The sequence below is a fragment of the Perca fluviatilis genome, chromosome 8 (genome assembly GCF_010015445.1).
Source record: "Perca fluviatilis chromosome 8, GENO_Pfluv_1.0, whole genome shotgun sequence".
NCBI classification, from domain to species: domain Eukaryota; kingdom Metazoa; phylum Chordata; class Actinopteri; order Perciformes; family Percidae; genus Perca; species Perca fluviatilis.
The window spans coordinates 10,563,525-10,579,987 of NC_053119.1; the positions used below are offsets into that span (position 1 = coordinate 10,563,525).

The following is a 16,463-nucleotide window of genomic DNA, read 5'->3' on the forward strand; positions in this document are numbered from 1 at the left end:
TCTTTTGCTTCTACCTTGGTTGAAGCAGTATCATCTTTACTTTCCTCTTCTTCTTTTTCTTCTCCAAGTGTTGGTTTAACAGTAGAAGTATCTTCCCCGCTTGGCAGTTTATCCTTTCCCTCTGCCTTGGTAAGTTTTATAGCAGCAGTATCATCTTCTACAGTAGGTATGAAGATGTGAGCATCATCTTTGCTTGTTGTCATATCTTTGTCCTGCTCCTTGGAAAGTGTGGTGTCAGAACTATCATCTGTACTTGTCTCTTTCTCTTTCTCTGTGATTTGCTTGGCAGCAGGACTTTCATCTTTACTCACTGTTGCATCCTTTTCCTCCGCCTTGGTAAGTTTTATAGCAGCAGTATCATCTTCTACAGTAGGTATGAAGATGTGAGCATCATCTTTGCTTGTTGTCATATCTTTGTCCTGCTCCTTGGAAAGTGTGGTGTCAGAACTATCATCTGTACTTATCTCTTTCTCTGTCTCTGTGGTTTGCTTGGCAGCAAGACTTTCATCTTTACTCACTGTTGCATCCTTTTCCACCACCGTGGTGAGGCTGATGGGTGAGATAATATCTTTACAAATCTCTTGCCCCTTTTCTTCTTTCATGGTAACAGCAGACGTATCACCCTTGCTAATCATTTCTTCTTCTTTGGTGAGTTTAGCAACAGTGATGTCACAAATGTCTTTCTCCTTTTCCCTCTGCTCATCTGTAAAGGGCTTGGTAGCAAAATCATCAATCTTTTCCATCTCTTTTTCCTCTTTCTTATCCTCGATCACTTTGATATCAAATGTTTCTGTCTCCTTTTTCTTATCATCTTTAGCAGGCTCACTAATGGGCAAATCATCCTTTGCCTCTTTCTCCATCTCGTCTGTAACAGGCTTGATATCTGTGGCGTGGACCTTTTCAATCTCTTTTTCTTCAGTCTTTATAGAGCTAATATCAAAAATATCACCCTTATCTGTCTGTTTCTTTTCCTCCTCTTTCAAAATCTCACCATCAGACACATCATCCTTTTTAACCTCAGTTTCCTTCACCACACCTTTGGTTTTTAGGTCAAAATCATCATCTTTCTGCTTCTGCTCATCTTTGATTTGTTTGACCTCAGAAGCAACAATTTCAATCTCTGCTTCTTTAGTTTTTACTTCAGGAGTGTGGTCTTTTTCAGGTTCATCTTTAATGGCTCTATCAACAGTGACAACGTCCTTTGCAATTTGCTCTTCTGTGATGGGTTTTATTTCAGAGGTATCATCCTTTACTGCTGTTTTCTCATCTGTGATGGACATAACGGCAGAAACGTCTTCCTGGATGACGGATTTCTGTTTTTGGTCATCCTTGATTTGTATGACATCAGAGGTGTCGTCCTTTACTTTTTCCTGTTCCGCCTTGACGGTTTTAACTGCAGATTTATCATCATGATCATCGTCATCATCTTTCTTTTTATCATCATCATCATCATCATCCAAGAAACGACTGTCCCTCTCTGGAAATTTACCTGGAGCAGGCAGTTTAGGAGCTTTCTCTTTGAGCTTGTCGTCAACCTCTTCATCACTTTGTCCAGATGAGATGAGGGAATCCCTCACTGACACAGGTGGATGAACTTCAGTTAAAGACGCAGCAACAGTAGGGATTGTTTCTGCCTGTTTGCCATCATCTTTTGGCACTGATGAAGTGTCTTTTTCGGACTCCTTTATGACTGGAACCTCTTTTATGTCCTTCTCAAAGGATTCATCCAAAGATGTTGAAACTTCTACTTCATGCTGATCTGCTTTCTGTTTGTCGGCATCTTTTTGTGTTTCTGTTTTTGCTTCGTCTTTCTTTTCAGTGTTGTCTTCAGTTGCTGTGACGACATCGAGGAGCTCCTCTTGCTTTTCCAGTTCCATATCAGGGAAGACCTTCGTCTTGTCTTCCACTGGTGACTGACGAAGAGGAGAGTGAGCTGCACTCGGTGGGCCAGACTGTGGAGGGGAGGCCATTTTCACAGTGATATCATCCGGACTGAAGCAGCGCTCTTCGCTCTCTGAAGTTACTGAGTCTGATCCAAAAGGTCTAGTAGGCACAACAGATGAAATATCTTTAGGTGCAACAGCATCTTTATTTTCTTCTTCAACTGGTAGGTGGACTGGTTTGGTGGCTTGAATAGAAACCGGAGACACTGAGCCAGCAAGCTTTTCGATATCTGTCTCTTCATCCTGTAATAAATGGGATGAAGCATAGCCCTCTTGAAGTTTTTCAAGTGAAATGTCAACATTAGGAGTTTGGTCGTCTTCCTCCTCTTCTTCTTCCTCCTCTTCCTCACACGCTTCATGAGCTTTGGCCGGCGTCTTGACTTCTGCAACGGGAAGCTGTAAGTCATCAGATGGAGACTTGGATTGTTTGTCTTCTTCCAAAGAAGGTGGAGAAAGAGTTCCTGCAGAGAGTGGCTGCTCTTTGCCTAGGGCGGCGTCAGGTGGGGTGGACAGGGTAACGGGGCTTTTGGGTGGTTCCTCAGCTGGAGGTGCTGTGACGGACGTCACTGATTGGTCTTCAGCGATAGAAGTAGGGAAGGAGGAAACTTTATCATACTCTGTGATGGATGTTGCAGAGGACACATGCTCCTCTTCTGCCAGAGGAGCGGTAATGATGTTGGTGAACACTGATACTGGCTCCTGCACGCCTGGGATGAAACCTTTCTCGTTCATAGCTTGCATCTCCATCATGCCGTGAATGTTTACAAATGATTCGGTCTGATCTGGAACAGAGACTTCATAGGCCCCGACGTCGTACTGAAGGTGTGGTATCCTCTCCTCTGCCTCCTCGTGAATCTCCTCGTCAGATATGGTCTGTTCCGTCTCAGAGTAGCCGGGGATGGTCTCGTCTTGGATGTAGGAGATGGGTTCGGCTGCAGCGGCTCCTTGAACTACCGAGGTTATGGGAGCCGTGGCCCCTCCAACATGTGACAGGTAGCCCTCCTCCTCTTCCTCTTCCTCTTCCTCTTCAGCTGCAGTCAGAATTTCAGCGGTTTTTCTTTCAGTGAGCATTTCTTCTTCAGCTACATCTTCAGGTTTGATCTCTTCATCTGCTATTACATCTAAATCTTCTACCTCCTCCAGTTCGGCTTTCTCCACCACCTCATTGTCATCCTCCTCAGATGGAATCATTTGTTGATCCTCTTTTGTCACAACCTTAGCTAAGAGATTTTCAGATTTCTCCATTTCTTCTAACTCATGTTTCCTGTCAAGCCCATCGTCCTTCCATTTTGCTTCATCTTCCTCTTCACCTATTCCCATATCTTCTTCCTCCTCCTCTTCTGTTTTCTTTACAGCAGCTGGGGCCTCTTCTTCCTCCTCTTCTTCATCCTCATCCTCATCCTGAGTTGCTGCTCCTTCATCCTCAAACTTTTGAGCCTCTTCCATTTCTCTCTCTTGTGTCAAGTCCTTGTCTTTGTCTTCAACTTCAACTTTCGCTTCTGGGGCTGATGCCTCCATTTCTGGAGACTTTGTGCCAGGTGGAATTTCCGAAATCGTTTCTTGTGCTTCCTGCCTGTCTTGGGTAAGGCTTTGTGCTGTCGGCTCATAACCGTCTGGAGGCTCTGCTGATACAGCTACAACTTCAGCTTTTTTCATATCCACAAATTCCTTGGTGAGGTCTTCGGGGGTTGAGGGAACAGACGTGCCCTCAACAGCTCCATTCTCTATTGGTTCAGGTTGAATAGCTTCAGGTTTTGGCTCCTCTGGCTTCGGCTCAGCAGGCAAAGCCTTTGCTGTTTTGATTTTTCCAGCCTTTGCTTTACTTGACACTTTAGCTTTGTGTAAAGTCTTTCGGACTTCTGGTGTAAACGGTTTCAGGTCAGGCTTTGTAATTTTTCTCAGCTCTGGTTTGGATGTGTCCTTCTTTTTGTCGTCTTTGGACTTAACATCTTTCTTTTCATCTTTTTTAGCAGAGTCATCTTTCTTTACTTTCTTGATCTCTTTCTTTTCCTTGTCCTTTTTCTCATCCATTTTCGACACCCTTTCCTTCGGGTGCTTTTTTAAGGATTTGTCTTTTAGGAGTTTTTTCTTTTCTGGCACATCAGCTTTAGATTTTAGAGTTTTAGTAGGCTTTTTCTCCTCTTTTTTCTCCGATATATTTTCCTTGACAGAGTCACTCTTGGCTTCTGTGGCGGCTGACACATCATCTTGTCCTTCAGTTTCCTTCTTTGAAGCCTTTGCAGTGGTCTTCGGGGACGACTTGAGACTCTCTTTGCTGTCTGTTCTTTGTTTTAACTTAGTTTGTTTTATAACAGAGGGAGGTGCTCCAGAGGCAATGTCCTTTTGTGTGGCTACAGGATAGCGCAAGAAGTCAAGGTGCTTTAATTTTTCCAGCCCCTCTAGGATCTTGTTTTGTGGTGCATTCCCAGGGAACAGCACTCTGATGATCTTTTCTGCAGGGTTGGCAGGCAGCCAGACGACTAAGGCTGTAACTGATGTCAGGTAGGGCACAGATATTTCTCCCTCTTTCCCGTTGGGCAGCACAATACCAGTTTTGGCTTTGCTGTTCCCAGCCCACTTCTGCATTAAAAACTGCATCTCTTTACTGTCTTTGACAGGGTTGAGAATATACATGTCTAACCTGCCCACTCCCATCTTGTGGAACAGAGTAATGGGCTCAATGGTGTTGCTCACCACTCGAAAGACAGGCTCCGGTTTGATTCCTAGTTTGTTAAGGTACTGCAAAGTCAGGGAGGCCTCTTCGATGCTGCGTTTCACTTTAAGATTAGATTCTGGCATACGGAGCTTCTCTGGCACGTTGAAGAATACCACACCTAGTTCAGGAGAGATCAGGTTCTTCATCCAGTCGCTATAGTTGGTGGAGTCTTGAGACTGCTCCTCCTCCTGTTCTGCTATCTTCCTCTGAAGCAGCCCATTGATACCTGGGAGATTGTCAGCGCCGATGTGTGTGAGTAGAATCGAGTCAATGCGGTCCAAGTGACGGACCAGCTTCCAAAAGCATGATTTTCGTTCAGATCCTCCATCCACTAAGATGTTGAAGCCATTCACAGCAAAGAGCGCAGAGTCTCCTCGTCCGCCGGGAAAGATGTAGCAACATGGCTTGGACAGTTTTAGGAAGCCACCGGATGTGGGTTGCTCCAAGAGGTCAAAAGGTGAAGGGACGTCGACCGTCTCAGAGATGTACTCTGTGAACTCGGTGACGCCCTCCATCTTGGGAAGAACAGACTCAGGGTTTAGTTTGTATTCCAGAAACTCCCGCAGGGTCTGCTGCTGTCCCAGGGAGCTCCAGCCCACCTCCCCGCGGCAGGACACAGTAAGTGTAGCCTGCTGCTTGGGGACTGTTGTGCCCAGTAATTCACTGACCTGCAGGAGGAACACACCCAGACACATCTGTCAGTGATAAATGCACACCTGTGGGTGTAAAGACGTGAAAAAAAATAGAAAGAAATAAAATAGTAGAGTAGACAATTTGTGTGTCAAGGGTATGTTTTAAATATATCTTTTTTTGAATAAAATGATCAATTTAACCAGAAGGTGAGAAAGTTGAGGCCTGAAAACTCTCCTTTGCTGTCAATGTTTGTGTAAAAAACCTTATTTCTGCAAACATTGAGTTCTCTGTGGATTTCTGGCCACATTAGGTTTTTATTTTTCTACAGTGCCAATAAATACATTCCTTAAATGTATCAAATCATGTACAGTACCTTTCCTTTCATATTAAACAATTTTAAAACACTGAAAAGCATTCATGAATGTACAGTATACATTTTTCATCAGATTGTTGCTAATTGTTAGAGGAGAGTAGATTTGACTCACCCCAGGATCAGCAAAGACACGTGAAAAGGTCTTGTAGGTGAAAACCCCAGTTTGAAGAAGAAGGCCACCGTGATCTGAGCTCTGTCCACTCAAGACCAGAAGCTTGTGTCCTGCTGAGTCTGTGACGAGAGACTGGATCTGGGACACACACACACACACACACACACACACACACACACACACACACACACACACACACACACACACACACACACACACACACACACAAAGAGAGAAAGAGTGAGGAAGAGTGAGGAAGAGAGACAAAGGACAGTTAAAGGTGAGACAACATTGCCAAGATGGAAAGAGAAATGCCTGTGTCACTGGCAAAATATGCACTTTAATTGTGTCAAGGTTAATAAGATTTGGCAATGAGTTCTCTTCAAAAAATACAGAAAAATCTATCATCTTTTTATTATGATATATCCTTAACAGATGTGAAGGAGATGATATCTACTCACAATACTTCTTTTGTACTATAGCACGTACAGTTGAAAACAGGCATTGCATGCCTGGCCAGATTTATAAACTTGTTTTCTTTGATAAGATAGATCCTGAGTTAAATCACACTTCTGCCTATTTTAGACTGTATTTATCCTGGCAAAGTTGTAAGAACAAAAGTAGAAAAACAGGAATATAAACACATTCTCCAAAGCAAGCCCAACATATTATTTTTGGCTGGGCCCATATAAGTTTATCACAGTTATACTGGTATTTGGCGTATACAGTATGTTGTTGATAAGTGCAAACAAAATGCAGTACAGAAATGGCAAAGTTATGATAATTTAGAAACAGTGTCTCTATTACATCCTTCGTCCACAATAGAGCACTGACAACTTTATTTTTTAACTGTAAAATGTTATGCTCAGTCCATATCTTGGAAACCTAACACAATCAACTGACATTGAAACTTAGCAGAATTTGAAGACTGGGTGCTGGATCCTTAATGTGGATATTAATATATAAAAGGTGATTTGGACAGCACTCCAATTAATTATTTTTGTTGCCACACAGACGTTTTGGGGCAGGATGCCCTTCTACAGCGTTTTGCAATCAAACAATACTATACAGGTGGGCAAATGTTTCTTTAAAATAATTTTAATGGATACCTATCAAAATTGTTTATGTTTAAGTATTTATGTAAAAAAAAATTTTTTAAATCAGATTTCTTTTAAACTCTCAAATATTGATATTGGTTGCAAAAATCAAGAATTGGTTGGTTTATAGAAAAAAACAATTGTTTTGGTATCATTAGCAAAAGTATCATATTAGAAATGGTATTGAACATTTTCAAACAATGCCCAGACTTAGAAAGAATAGATGAGCAAATGTTCAAGTCAGAAAGAAGGTACTATTTTTTTTTTTTTTTTTTAAATATGCCACACCATTTTCATGTAAGTGTACATGCAACCAGCAGGGTTGTCTACCTCAGAATATGTTGACATTACCTCTGATACAACGGTTTCTTCTGAAGGGTTGACGAGGACTACAGTCTCTAGGACATCACTTCTGTGGTGTAGAGTTCTTTGTCCTGAAGGATAAGATGGAAAACATTATGTTGTTGAATAACGCACTTAAGCCTAAGATTCTCCATCAAAGCCTGAAGGTTGGACGAGGTAAACAAGTTGACACTCAGCCGTCTGGGCTGAAGACATCCAGCTGGACGACGTCCAGACCCGATCAGGAAAACCTCTTTGAGTTAGGCAGATTTACTATACTGCGTGTTGCATCGTATGTGGGACAACCACAGTATAGACAGGCACTTGTGCATAAACGCAAGAACAAAAGTTAGAATAGAAAATAGGTCACTGATGTCTGTTGGGTGAAGATTAAAATACTTTAAAAAGCTATGAGGATAACACACACTACGTTGAGTCCAATATTTACCCTTGGTATAAGGTATTAAACCTGATTTTATGCTTTTCTGGACACAAGCAGAAACATATGCCACTTGCAATTTAGTCCTGGTTCACAAGGAGTCTGATTTCTAAATTGCAATACAGAAATATCAATGATTATGTGAATAAAAACACTAATGCATGGAAATCCACACACAAAAAGAAAGAAAATATCACAAAATCGTTAAGTACATTTCCCATACATCCTGATGCATATTCATCGCAATTATAGCAGTACTTAATTCCACTCAGTGGTGATGTTAAGCTTTTTTAATTCCCCTTTGTTTTAGCACAGATGCAGGCTCTTATATTAGAGAGGTCTAATAATAGGGGGATCTCAGTGACTACACCATCCACCGGGATCTTCAGTGCATCCCCTGAGCTTGCGGTGCTCTGCCATCTTTTAAGGATCTGCACTGTCAACATGTGTTTTCCGTAAAAAAACTCTAAAGTGGGCGCCTAGGTAGCTCACCTGGTAGAGCAGGCAGCCATATAGTATAGAGGTTTACTCCTCGACGCAGCGGCCGCAGGTTTGACTCCGCCCTGCGGCCCTTTCCTGCATGTCATTCCCCCCCCCTCCCCTTTCATGTATTCAGCTGTCCTATATAAATAAAGGCCTAAAATGCCCAAAAAATAATCTTAAAAAGAAAAGAAAAATATACTCTAAAGTAAATAATTCTCAGCTTCACTTACTGTGATGTAAAAAGGACTGAGACATGAAATGATGAAGGATGATTACCAATAGTTAAGATGAACAAGAGTTTGAATGCAATTGATAAGAAAAGTAATTTCATACATTTGAGAAGCTAGCATTCTACAGCTTCTATATCAAGAAGGTAATCAGCACAGGACTTAAAAGTCTAGACCGTCTTTGAGTCAGAGCAAGAAGCACTCAATAAGTAGCTGTAATATTACAGATGATAATCAGCCATATTATCTGCTTTCAGCTCATGATTGTATTTTATGCTTTCCTTTTCTTCATCGAACTAAATGGCATTAACATTATAACATTGATGAAAAAACATGAGCTGAATTGAATAATTTTATATTCAACCACATTTTCCTCTTATCTAGCTATCCATGACATTTTCATATGAGCAAACAAGTTTTTTTCTCCTCTCTAAAGTCAGATCCTGAAAACGTTTAGTCGGCTGTTCTAGTGGCTCTTTTTTGGCAACTTATCCGGCCTTTAGCAAAAGTTGCATTTCAACAGCAACAACTGTGGTTTACAGTGAAAAAATACAAATTAAAAGAAAAAGCTAATCAATATATTAATCTTGAGCTTATTATTATTCTATTGTAAAAGCTCCTATAGGCAACTATAGCTTGTTCAAAATGTAGCTGCCAAACTTTTAACTGTGAGGCTGTATTTAGGCACATCGGAGCTTTGAGCTAAATGCTAACATCACCATGCTACCATGCTGATGTTTAGCAGGTATACGGTACATGGTAACGTTTACCATTTTATTCATCTTTTGGAGAGTTAGCAAGCAAACATTTGCTAATTAGCATTAGCGCTAAACACAAAATAGAGTTGAGGCTGATGGAGAATTGATTTGAAATATTTGTAAAAAAAAGTTCAGACCAAAATTGTGTTTACGCCTGTTCATGTCTTATGCTAAGCAATGCAAATGGCATGTTTTGTTTAAATTTGTAATATGGAAGAAATAAATTAGCATTGCCTCGTCTTTGATTTGCTTTTTATTGATTCATGCTATTGCTTTAACTCCGTAGTTACTTTCTAAATAGTTCTTTTTTTATCCTGTTTAAATTCTTCCCTGCAACCTGTGAAGCACCTCAAACTGCCACTGTGTAAGACAGGTGCTAAAGTATACAAATAAAATGCCTTTGGCTTGTGGGTTGGAGCAGCAGTAACAACGGCTGAATAGACCATGAGAAGAGTGCCACAGTAAATCAGAAAAATAAGGTCAGAGATAACACTACTGCTACAGGAAAAAAAAAACTACAAGAACCCTGCTTGATTGTGAACCGTGATTTTAAATGACTAAGGAGAGAAAGTGAAACTTGATGAAAACTTGGAGAAATTTGATGAAAAGGATTAGAATAATAAAATCGATGTTAGACTGGCCCATAAAGTAAAAATATATATCCACATGCACTTGATAATTCGCGGTCGCCCATCAAGAGCCAGGTTCTGTCCGAGGTTTCTGCCGTTTAACAGGAAGTTTTTCCTTTGCCACTGTCGCACCAAATGATTGCTCTTGGAGGAATTGTTGGGTCTCTGGAAATTATAGAGTATGGTCTAGATCTACTCTATCTGTTAAGTGTCCTGCGATAACGTCTGTTATGATTTGACACTATAAGTAAAACTGAATTGAAACTGAATTGAATAATTATTAAAAAAAACATTCAGAGAGCATCCTGGAAACAAACTAGAGGATGTGGCTCCCTCTGTTGATGTTACCATAGCAACACACTAATGGCCATATGTTTTTTTTTCCCCCTGCAGACACACTGCAGTTACCATCATTAATGTGAGATAGAAAACAATGGTTTATTTTTACTCAGCTGACCCCTGCATGGAGTGGGCGAGGATGTTGATGGACAGAGAACAATGATTCCCGTCACTGATCAAATAGAAAAAAACATGCTGGTGCAGCAATCAGGAGGAGTTTGAACACTTCAGCAGATCTGCCCACAGACGCGTCCGGTTTCACAGCACGATGACTAAGCTGCGAGGGTGAGCGATGATTTGCAATTTTTTTTTGCATTGATACTTCTAACGCTGACAAGAGCAACACACAACAACTGAGGCAACTTCGTCGATACAGACATTAGAGACAGCAGCTTCAAGGTATCCATTCGTACATCCACGTTCAGACGAAAGAAGCCCAGAGAGACAGAGCCTCCTTTTGACCTCCTGATGTGCTTTCCTTGGGTGAAACAGAGGAGAAGCGACTGCATTAGCTGCCGTTGATGGCTGCCCTGCAGGGTGACGGCTCGCTGACACTGCGGACTGGTACAACGTGATACTAATACAACAAAGACACTCTAAGTCAGTCTGAAATGCTGCCGTTTTCCCCCCTGGGAAGCTGAGAGGACTGTCACTCCCACTGCCGGCTGGCGCTCTCTCAGATCAGGTTCATTTTCAATCCCAAACACAGCAATTGGACGGGAATCTATGGAGGTGACATTGGTGCACAAAGACTTTAAAAGGTCCTGTAATGCTCAGATTTCAGGATTTTGTTTTCAAATGGTCTGTAACTCAGAATGAGACCATTGGTTTTCATTAATATGAAGTTTAGAGCTGCAATGATTAGTCAGTAAATCGCTCAGTTGATCGCCAGACAATTATTCAGCAATTACTATGATAATTTGGTTACACTTTACTTGAAGGTATCTACATTAGAGTGACATGACACTGTCATGAATGTGTCATAAACATCATAAACAAGTCATAAACGTTTATGACATAACGCTTCTTTTAGTGTCATTCGGTTTTTGTAATGACAAGTTAGGGTTAGGGTTCATGTGTCATGACTGTGTCATGACAGTGTCATGTGTTCATGACAGTATCATGTCACTCTTATGTAGAGACCTTCAAGTGAAGTGTTACCGATAATCTTTTAAAATAATCTATTGTCGTTATTGTTTAAAATTGCAGCTATTCTTTGTCCTATTATTATAGTAAAATTCATATTCTGGGGAACAAAACATGACGACATCTTCTTGGGCTCGAGGAAATTGTGATGGGTTATGAGGTTATATAGACCAATAAATAGCGAAAATAGTCGTCCGATTATTCAATAATGAAAATAATCGTTAGATGCAGCCCTTATTAAGTCTTCATCGGTCAACAGCAACAGATTTACATGCAGTAAACCTGCTGATTTTGGGGTTCAAATGCAAAAAATGTGCCTGACTGGGAAGATTTTTGTGTTGTGAATCAAGACTCCAGTTATCATGTTCTATCTATAGTAACTAAATCTTAAAATCTTAATTCAACAAAAAAAAATGTAAGAAACAACTTTAAATTAAACATCTTTGGAGACAAACTATAGGAAGGAAGAACAGAATTCCTCAATTCATGCAGTTTAAATATCACATACTGATGGACATGGCGAACTCCGAGACACAACTTCGTACAGCATATAATGTAACATATCACTATTGTGGGACTATGTGGCCCTCAGGTTCTTTCAACTTCTTGAGCTTATGAAACGTTTTTTGAATTAAAGTTTAAAAAAGGTTCAAAATCACTTTATGATGTGTTTCTAAAAAAGCTGAGACTGATGGTACAAGGTTTTGCCCCACCAGAAGTGACATTTAATCTTAACATTAATTAGTTAGTGTGACATGATCCACACCCTCCTTGGAGGGTCTGGATTTGACCTGGGCTTCTAATAAAGACCTACTTATTGCTGCTGCAGAGACGGACTGGTGTCTCTGAGAGTGTTGAGTCTGTAGGCCTACTGAGAGACAACAGGCAGTGTAAGACGTCAACAGAGGATTTTAGATGGTTGTTTGCAAGTGAAAGTAAAGGGTTAGTCATCCCTCCTACTGAAAAGCAGAAATTAAATGTGTAAATTGTTATTTTGTTTTTATCAGTTGTAGTTTTTCTGGACGACTGTGTTATATACTATTAAAAAAGAGTTGGGTCATTCATTGTCAGATGTGGTGTGTTGTTTTATCACAGCCTGTATTTGTGTTAATTACTGCAACATAACCCTATACATATATTGTGTCGATATGTGTTTCAATTAATTTATGCAGTGAAACATTCTGTTTAGAAGCATTTTTCTGCCATCAGCAAAAATCATGACATAAACTTAAATGTACTTTGTGTGTCCAGTGAGTTAGTGTTGTGTATTTGACACAAATAAATAATAATTCATATTAATCTTAATCCCTATGTATATTATTTACAAGTTTATGATGAAATAACTGCATTTTGTTGTCTTAGTACATTACTTGTTGCTGAAAACAGCTGCCTGCTGCAGCTGGAAATGAGTTTGATGAGAGTGGTGAGAATGGTCCAAACTAACATAGTTGTAGGCTGTAAAACCAAAACAAGATGCTAAAACGCTACGTAGAGCGCAGGGGAACAGAGGGACCCCTTTCACAGTACACTGAACAATTCACCTACTTCTTAACACATACAGCTGGAATGAATCCCTGGTATCTACATTTTCCTGTTAAATGTCTTCTTAAATTGACGGAGGTAGGGAAAACAACAATATTTTGGACAAATTTACATTATCCTGTATAATCATTGTTTACATTTTATAAAAGCCTTAACAATTTCAAATTTGAAACTTAATATGTTGTTTTTTTATTTGAAGAAGATGATCTTCAAACAAAGGTATTTCTGAGATAAATTCCATAAATGTTTCTTTGTATAACTACTATTCAACAACCTATATCTACATATCAATAGCCATCTTTGTGTGGCATTGACAAATGTTACATTTAAATGATAAATGTGCTCAGCCTAAAGAAAGCTGTCAAATGGGGAATACTGATGGATTTTTCGTTCGTTTCGATTTAAGTCAAGGTGGGAATCGACTTATCTCTGCTGTGCGTCAGACACGCCTTGATTAAACACATCTCCACCTCCACCATGTCAGCCTTTAAATGTCTGTATCCTCAAGGCTGGAATCCATGGAGAAAAACAAATTGACTACTGCATTCACCTTTTTAAGAAAAAAAGAGTAGAGCTCCTTTAAAGCTATTGATTTTACTAGTTCCAGGCATATTTCAAGGGAGGTATTTGTATGTCTACTGCAGCAAAACAGTGATATTACTCTGTTAATTAACACAGTCAAAGTCACCGCTGGGTAACATGAAGAAACCTGTGTGGTATTCATGACAAACATCCATCATCATTTCAGTCTTTTAACTCCTGTGCTCTGTAAATTGTAATAAGTAACGAGACTTTTACTGGAAATTACAATTCAATGATGTGAGTGAGCCTTTAGGGCTGCATTGCATACACTGAGATCCAAACAGTTATAAACTAAACCCTCCACAAGCAGGCCAGCATCTGTTCCTCAGCTTAAAAGTGTTTGTTTAAACAGTCCTTTTGAAGAGTGCAATGTTCAGCCAAGTTGCCCTCATCCATTTATCCCCGTGGCTTTACTTCACTGGCATCCCAGACATCATCCTTTCAAATAAAGTGACTTTCAGCTATAGGCATTGGAATATCTTATGAGAATGTTCACACTGACTAATCATTTCTACTTGCACCATTTTAAAATACCTCTCATTTTTGCACAGTGTTTACGGGCTCCCTGCATCCTTTGTCAGCTGAATCTATCTTAAATACTCTTATCTTCTTATGATATCAGTTGGTTCTCTAGCCTGTTCTTTTCAACATCTGAGCGGTGCATATCATTAGCATGTCATTGTGACACATTTCTGCAGTTCACTCAGTCCACAACAAATTACATGGCAACTCTATTTGGGATTACAAAAAGAAACTCCTTCTGCAACTAGATATTTCATTTGTGTAATTTTAGTAAGTGTCATTGAGTGTCAAGGCTTTGAATCCAGAGCTTCTTTGCTTTAAAAAGCATCACGCTAAGAGGGCTAAAAATAGAACTTATTCCCCAACTAAGGAATAAATCTAAGTGTTTGAATCATCTAATAACCCTTTTTCAGGGTGTAGCCAGTTTTAATGGTGATCAAAACCCAATCGATGATACAATATTGATAGCTTAACAGATAATTATATGCTGGACGATATCGTTTTTTATTTTACATAGACACAAAAAATAAACAAACTTTTTTGATAAGGACTGCTTAAATTGTGTGATTAAAGTTTGATTACATTTTGAAGTAAAGTTGCTTTTGGGGGAATTATAGAGTGTGTTCTAGACCTACTCTATCTGTAAAGTGTCCTGAGATAACTTAATGATTTGACCCTATAAATATGTTGAATTGAACAGGAGATTTTACAGTTGTAAAACAAACTTATAAATGTTATCTGGAGGACGATATTTAATGGTAACACCGTTTCTAAATTGCTTCTAACACACCTTTGTGAACTTTATTATTGCTTGTCAGCCAACATATAATATGAGCCATGCAGATGTATTGGTTTGGCTCTAATAGTTATATTTTCAAGAAAATTCAATGGACTTTTCAAAGAAAAATTCCCTGAAAAGACCCTCAAAATGGTTTGGGGCTATTATCCCTGTAAATGGCACATATTCTATATATTCTATATACTGTGAATTTTCCCCTCATCAATATCTTTGCACACCCTGCACAACATCTTACAGCTTTCTTTTTAAAAGTTATATTTTACATTTTTGCTATAGTATTTGTTATAGTATCTTTCACATATTTTTTGCTTGTTTTATTGTAATATTTCTATTCTATATTTATGTTACTGACTGTTGCAGTACTCTGTTTTTATTTTACCTGAACTTGACCTGTTTCTATGGCCTGATCCAAATAAGTCTTGATAAATTCCAACAGTCCAAAGAAACACTTTATAATCTATGTGTGTTAACTGAGATCACACATCTGCATGATCCATTTTCTTGACAAAAATAACTTGTGGGAGAGTAGACACTGGATGTCATCCGCCCCGCTTCTGTCAGTTGACTTAAGGATCTTGGAAGTGAACTCTTTACTCCCTCTCGGTCTTTCCACGACTCTGCTCATAACTGCGATGCCCAGAGGAAGGAAGGTCATTTGTCAGACAGAACTCGGTGTTTCTGCTCATTCTGGCTCTTCCTCAGCTGACCTGCTTGATATAAATATCCACGTCTGAACTCCCAAAACGAGAACGCTCTGTTTAAAGGCGACTAAAACGGAGCACTGATGGACCGAGGCCCAGCCACTGCACTGCTCCAGATAGCATGTTCCACATTTACAGTGGTAAGTGGGATGGTGAGAGGGTTCAAGGAACATGTAAAACAAGCGGTAGCTACTTCTAGGGAGACAGACTTATACAGTTTAATATTCAGTTTAACAAGTTGTAATATTCAAAGTGGAAACCAAACTTTGAATTTAAACTCACAACCGATGTTACAACAGCATAAGATCAGTGTTTCAGAGCTTAGTTTCAGTACCAAGGACAGCTCCTCTTTCAACTGTAAAACTCATAATTCTAATGTAATGTCAGACAGACAGCCAACATCCTGTTCTAAATATAAAACCAATGAGCTTGATGGTGGATAGTATTATGCTATGAAAGCCATCCACGTCAGCACACATATACAAACAAGGTCAAGGTATTTAATGTTGTTATAATGCAAATTTCTAGCATCGGCCACTGCAGAGAAAAGGTTAATTGTTACAGCTAATATGATTAGTCAATTAGCGAAAAAATGGGGTTGATATACTTTGCTTAGCCTGACTTTTCCTCCAAGGAGACACATTGGTACTGCCTCTGGATATAAGACATAAAGCACAATTTATCAAAATGGCCTTAACCGCTGGCAGTAAATGTATCGCGATAACACACAAGAATGATGATTCACCTTCCACTTTTACGTGGTTCTAAGAAATAGCATTATATATAAAACACACATATATATATATATATATATATATATACAGTATGCATATATACAGTATGTATATATATATATATATATATATATATATATATATATATATATATTTTATATATGTGGCCTTTGTAAAAACTAATGTTTGAATCAAAAGAACCCCATTCCTTTTTGAGAATTGTTGCGACTTTAGGCAATATTTGGTAAATACGTCACATTAATGACAGAGGAAAATAGCCACACACTTGAGGCGGGGTGTGAATTTGATATGCTGGATATAAACTTGCGTTTGTTTTAGTATAAGT

At 39.4% G+C, this 16,463-nt stretch overlaps 1 protein-coding gene across 5 annotated transcripts in view; it reads right to left on the reverse strand.

Moving 5' to 3' along the window:
* map1ab (microtubule-associated protein 1Ab) overlaps positions 1-16,463 on the reverse strand; it is an 86,011-nt gene that overhangs the window by 16,750 nt on the left and 52,798 nt on the right. The window contains exons 3-6 of one of the 5 annotated variants that reach the window (XM_039809210.1): positions 7,226-7,308; positions 5,778-5,915; positions 333-5,327; positions 92-125 (exon numbers count right to left, since the gene is read on the reverse strand). In XM_039809210.1, coding sequence (XP_039665144.1) covers positions 92-125; positions 333-5,327; positions 5,778-5,915; positions 7,226-7,308 — 5,250 coding nt within the window. Of the gene's footprint in view, positions 1-8; positions 5,328-5,777; positions 5,916-7,225; positions 7,309-16,463 lie in introns of all 5 variants that reach the window. The other 4 variants (XM_039809208.1, XM_039809209.1, XM_039809207.1 and 1 more) reach the window with 4 other exon arrangements.